Raw genomic sequence first — 6,089 nt, 5'->3', positions numbered from 1 at the left:
TCCTTCTAGATTAGTTTGGCAGTGTTGGTAATAAAAAAAAAAAAAAAACGTACATTACGTTATTTTCCAGTGAGACTCGAGCTGGAAGCGATACAAGTTTTTCAAGGCGTGTCCGCCAGTCCATACACACGCAGCAAAAAAATAAGAAGTCAACTAAACTGTTACTGTAGTGTTTGATTGTAGTGTCTAAGCAGCGACACGGTGGCTGCGCAATCAAACGTTCAGAGGAATGTTTTTAATACAATTATAAAGTGAATATGGGGGAGCCATGGAAACCGTTTGGACAAGGCCACTTAATCTGAAACTAAAAAAATAACTGAAGCTGATGTAAAAGCAATTACTGTTAAGACAGTATCAAAGAACAACAACCAGCTCAGAGACAGAAGCGGTTCATTTCTAGTGTACTACTTTCATTCCTTTTTGTTACAAAATATACACAGATGATAGTCCCAACAACAAAGTCAATTAAGTAATCTATATGCAATGGAACCTTTATATATTATTATTTATTTCTTAGCAGATGCCTTAAACCAGGGCAACTTTCAATTGTTACAAGATATCACATTATTTTTACACACAATTACATTATTATTTTTTTTACACATAATTACCCATTTATACAGTTGGGTTTTTACTGAAGTAATCTACGTAAAGTACCTTGCTCAAGGGTACAGCAGCAGTGTCCCCCACCTGGGATTGAACCCACAACCCTCCAGTCAAGAGTCCAGAGGCCTAACCACTACTCCACACTGCTGCTCAGGAAACCATATCTTTATCTGATTCAAAAGAAATCTGACATCAAGCTGTTCTCTTACGCAAGCAAAATGTCAACCATGCATGAGCTCACAGCACGGGATCTGTTGTAAATGTCATCGCAGCCTTCCTGTTATTTCTTGTACCTGGGAACCGTTGGAGGTCTCTGCTCTACAGCCCCTTGTCTGTGAACATGTTTGATTTGACTGGGTTTAAACGTCAAGGTACTTAGGGTGGGGAGCAGTATTTGTTCATACCCCATTGTCAAATGTTGGAGGGTGTGAAATATACACTGAAAGAAATCATAACTTGGTTGAAATAAACCTGGCCTCTTCATGAGGCATTCTTGAGCTGTATGAACTGGAATTCAGTGTGAAGTTACTTCCCAAAACTAGTGGGAGGGTCCGACATATCTACTAGCTCAATCAGTTCATCAGCGTCCTTCTCTTCAACCTGCACAGGACAGGAGCTGCATTGGAAACCTCTGCTGAGGAGAATCTCACAGAACAGCACAGTGAGTAACTGCATCTGCTAAAAATGACTACTCAAAACATATTAATAGATACAACTTTTACATTCCATTAGAATAGCTTTTCAAGTGACTGTAAACCAATGAAAAAAAAATTGCATGCACATTAATAATTCAAATATTCAAATATTTGCTTGAAAGCAAAAACTATCCATTATGTTGTTTCAAATCCAGCAAGAACAACTTGGATTTAAACTTGTCCCTTGATGTAACAGTGCACTGGAATGAAATGCTTGGAATGTCAGCTGTATACATCCACAGGTATAGCCTATAGATTGACAAGGGGTGGGAAATAGACAATAACAGAGTATTGCAATATAATATTGTTTCAGCTTTCCAATGCAACCTTACAAATGCAAAAACAAATATACAGTAAGAGAGGGAAAAAGTGATGGACTGAAAACGGGGGTACCCTCGGTGGAGACGTTGAATGTAATTGAATGTAATTGAATGTATCTGTGGTGCACTGATTAGCATCAGTCTGTGAAACATGGTGGCACTGTGCTAAGTTACAAAAAACTAAAATACACTAGATACCACATATAGGCACTGATGACACTGTAAGCAATGCAAAAAATGAACATGCAATACATGCAGGTAGTATACTGACACAAAGATGTGAAACTGTGTTCATTGATAATGTTCTGACAAACATCCTATTGTTTGTGCCCTTGTTAATGCAGTATCTGACAATGAGTCAGCCAGTCCTGGATTCCCCAGCACTCTCCTCCTATCAGCCTCCAGGAGAGCATCTGAAGCCGAGGGCTCTGTGCTCTCCAGACTCCAGCCTGTCATCCTGTTTCAAGGCCAGCGTGTCTGAGGCTGGTGGCTGGCAGGAAGGCTGCAGCCCTAAGCCTGCCTCCCTCCTCTCTGTCCTCCACCTCATCCTGGTCTCTCTCCTGGGCAGTGCCATCCTCCTGTCCGAAATGTCCCACCACCTTCCCCACAGCCCCCGGGTGCACGGGTTCCTCATGGTCCTAATGCTAGCCAGCTCTGCCTGGATGCTGTGCTTTGGCTGGCAGTTGAGGAAGACGGAGAAGAACAGACTCAATGTGGACCATAATGCCGGAGCGAGCTGGCTTAAGGGTAGGGGGATGTAATGCACTGTAGTGCTGTATATACAGTTAATCCTAATGATCCTGCTCAAAGTGCTCTTTATGACCAGGTGATTCCTATAGATAAGTGATGCTGCTATACATGCACTGTTTCATTTAGGGTTTGTATGTATATATATATATAACAATTCATATTAACCGCATATCAAGGTATTATTTGAAGATATGATTTTGTTAAATGATAGGTATACTGAGTTATAACTTACTGCATTTTCAGTGATGTTCTAACCATTAAGTAAGCTATGTAATAAACAACCTGATCCATGAAGCAATCTTTGAATTCCTGTCAGATCTGGTACCAGATGTCTCATTGGGGTGTTACCTGCATTGTCCTGTTATGATTGCTTCACCATGATGTCATGATTGAGGGGGAGTGGAAATATTTGGAAAATGTGGAGAATAAATATGTATATCTATTCTGTTGATGTTGCTTGTGACAGATGAGTTAGTGATTGCTCTGGAGACTGGAGCTCACAGCAGCCAGACTCCTACAAAGATTTACAGTAGAATTGGGCAGTTTCCATGTTAATATTTTTAGTGACAGTTAAAAGTGCAATGTTTTCTGCAGCATTTGGTGGATTCTGAGCAGGTTTAACTGCAGTCTTTAGCAGTTGTTGAACACATGGGGCCTCAATTACATTGAATCAGTTGTAAGGACCACCAAGGCCCCTGTATTGACCCCGATCTCTCTTATCCCCTGCAGCTGGGCTGGCTCTCTTCGCCCTGGCCACACTCATCCTGGACTGCTTCTACTTTGGATACTACAGGGAGATCCTGCACTGCACCTCCCCCCTGATGATAGCCTTTCCCCTGGTGCAAGCTGTTTTCACAGTCACACAGGTACAGCAATTTCATTCATTTGAGTTAAACAGACGTACTCACTATGTACCCTTGAGATGCTCTTCGAAAGGGTTTTAATGGCACATACAGTAGTGTGCCGCTGCACTCTGGAGAGTGGCTCAGCTCTCTGCATTGTCCTCATGTCTGTGAGGTGGGTGCGCGGGTGGTTCTGTGTATTCGTGCTCAGTGTTTCCCCCGTTTGCATCCAGATATTCTTGAGCCTCCTTTAGCCTGATAACCAGCACAATGCCTGGATGCCTGACTAGAGGATGTGTAGTTTGCAATTCATCGTCTGTGTTTCTGTAGGTTTCCTTCCTGTCTTCGTTTGCTAAAGTCTGCATTCAGGATTGGTGCTGTCTGCACAGGTACAGTACAGTATTATAACACACTTGAAAACTGATTCAATTTTGTGATTTGTTTTTCTTGTGGGCTAATAGAGGTGAATTGGTGAGCTGGATGAAATTTGAAGGGTAGAAGGAGACAAGAGAGAATGGAAGCAGAAAGGCCTGCCTTGTTTTAAAGAATGCCCCAGGTTTTAAAGCCTTTCCTTGCCTTGCCTTGCCTTGCACAGGGTCGGTTTGATGAACTCCTTGGCCACGAACCTGCTGCTCTGGATGAATGTGGTGCTGGACGAGTCCACCAAGCAGCTCAAGGAACTCAGGAGCATCTACACGGAGGAGCAGCAGGACTCAGCACAAAACACAAGTAACCAGCGCTGACACAGCTTTCTACAGCAGAACTTGTACTGTATATCTACATTGATATATATACACACACACACACACATATATATATTGAATTCATTTTCTCATTTTGTTTACAACAGCTCTGTCAAACAGCTGTGCCTGCACCACAGACCTTTGCCACATCTTCCGCGATGGAGCTGTCCACCTGCACCCTTTCAACATTGAGTTCAGCCTCTTCTCCTCCACGATGCTTTATGTGCTGTGGAAGAACATGGGCAGAGTGCCCAGCAGCCTTGGACCCCAGGCGAGGACAAGGCGACCAGCCTTCCACATCAGTGCCATCTTCCCTGGGCTGCTCTTGGGCTCTCTGGTCCTCTCCGCCACCTTTGGTTGCATGATTGTGTTCGGTGTCTTCTTCAAAGCCAAGGACACCCTTCCCCGTGCCCTGCAGATCTACTACACCTTCAGCCTGATTCTTCTCTGCTTGATGCTTCTGTCTTCCTCCGCAGGGACGCTCGTCTACAGGCTCCAGAAGAGATCATCCTTCACCTTCAGGACCGAAAACGTGGTGAGAAACCTGGATGTGGCTCTCCTGGTGGGCTGCTCTTGTGGTCCTCTGGCCGTTTGCATTTTTTCAATGACTGCCATCTTCTTCACTGGATCCTTGAGGTCTCTGAACAGTCTGGACCTGTTCTTCTCCCTCTTTAAAACACTCCAGGTGTTGGGGCAGAACCTGTTTATCTCTGAGGCTCTCTTCTCTGGGCCTGATGAAAGACACTCCATTTCCCAACACCCCACTGCTCAGTTTGTACTCGCAGGGGCCCTAAACAAATCCTTTGACAGCGAAAGCCAGTGTGCTGTCTGGTCAACGATGGAGAGCAGCATGCAAGTGCAGATGGATGAGGATGAAAAAAGTAGAGTCCTCAAGATGCACGATTCTCCTCACATGGGAGCAGCAGCATTTCAAAAGCCCTTCTTGTTCACCTCCAGAAGACGTGGCAGAGCTAAGATCATGCAAAACATCTTAGTCTTCTTACTTCTCTGTAACATAGCTGTAAGTTAATGTACCAGATTATATTATATAGTAAACAACTGTAAATGCATTTATATCCCCTGCATGTTTTTTGAACATTGGTATAGTTTGTCATCACAGTATTGTTTCTGGTTTGTTTGTTTGTTTGTTGGAGCCCCTGTTTCAGTTCTGGTGTGTTGTTTCTGGTTTGTTCGTTTGTTTGTTGGAGCCCCTGTTTCAGTTCTGGTATGTTGTTTCTGGTTTGTTTGTTGGAGCCTCTGTTTCAGTTCTCGTGTGTTCTTTGCAGGTGTGGATCCTGTATGTCTACGGAGCCCGCCCCCATCTGGTCAGTGAAACAGAGCAGAATTTCTATGGCTTCACCCTCTGGGCGACGGTGGTCACCTCCTGCCTGCCTCTGGGCATCTTCTACCACATACACTCCGCAGCCAGTCTCTTCGAAGTGTACTGCAAGTCCCAGCTGGACTGATCGCATTCATGTACCCCAGCATTTGGGATATAAAAGCTCTGTTTCTCCCTTTTTTCTTTCTTATTTTTGTAATAGTGCCAGGAATTGAAAGACATATATGCAAACATGGGCTTTATTGTCCATGAACAAGTTTGACTAGTAGTGTATCACTTCCCAAATAGAAGTTCACTGTGCTGTGGTCAAGAAGATTGGAACACCAGGTGTACTTACAGAAATATGCCACAAGGTGGCAGTATAACCTTCTTTCAGTATGATGTTAAAAAAGGCACTAATTATATATATATATATATATATATATATATATATATATATATATATATATATATATATATATATATATATATTTTATGAAGAGCAAATTAGCCCATTTATAACTGGTAATAAAACAACTCCCCATGTCTGTCCACACGATGGTGATCCTCAGCCAAAGAGCTGGCAGAAGAAATTACAGGTGGAGAACATCTGTGAGTCAATCTGGAAGTTCTAGCGAAGGCGACTCGCTGCTCATTTTAGGCAATGAGATGGTTTTTTTTATTATTATTTTTATTTTTATTTTTATTTAAGAACGGTCTTGTGGGCTGCATGATTTAATGAATTTAGCATGTCTTTGTTTTTAGAGTAGTGTTTTCTTCTTTTTATATTTCAGCATCTTTGACGTGTGCTTTTG

At 42.8% G+C, this 6,089-nt stretch overlaps 1 protein-coding gene across 1 annotated transcript; it reads left to right on the top strand.

Annotated features, from left to right (window-relative positions):
* Positions 1–405: 405 nt before the first annotated feature.
* On the top strand, positions 406–5,683 carry LOC117414655 (proton channel OTOP2-like). The gene is made up of 7 exons (XM_034024421.3): positions 406–1,267; positions 1,966–2,368; positions 3,101–3,237; positions 3,544–3,602; positions 3,809–3,942; positions 4,064–4,977; positions 5,243–5,683. Exons 2-7 carry the CDS (start codon positions 1,975–1,977, stop codon positions 5,420–5,422), a joined length of 1,818 nt encoding a protein of 605 aa, XP_033880312.3. The 5' UTR covers positions 406–1,267; positions 1,966–1,974; the 3' UTR covers positions 5,423–5,683.
* The last annotated feature ends 406 nt before the right edge of the window (positions 5,684–6,089 follow it).

The sequence above is a fragment of the Acipenser ruthenus genome, chromosome 7, assembly GCF_902713425.1.
Source record: "Acipenser ruthenus chromosome 7, fAciRut3.2 maternal haplotype, whole genome shotgun sequence".
NCBI classification, from domain to species: Eukaryota; Metazoa; Chordata; class Actinopteri; order Acipenseriformes; family Acipenseridae; genus Acipenser; species Acipenser ruthenus.
Note: the sequence above shows the minus strand (reverse complement) of the source record. Positions and strands in the feature narration are given on the sequence as shown.

What these genes read in the sequence shown, in the direction of transcription:
- LOC117414655 (XM_034024421.3), top strand. Translation starts at nt 1,975, where the DNA reads ATGAGTCAGCCAGTCCTGGATTCCCCAGCACTCTCCTCCTATCAGCCT. An exon ending in GGACTCAGCACAAAACACAA is followed by an intron (nt 3,943 to 4,063) that starts GTAACCAGCGCT and finishes TGTTTACAACAG; the next exon opens with CTCTGTCAAACAGCTGTGCC. An exon ending in TACTTCTCTGTAACATAGCT is followed by an intron (nt 4,978 to 5,242) that starts GTAAGTTAATGT and finishes TGTTCTTTGCAG; the next exon opens with GTGTGGATCCTGTATGTCTA.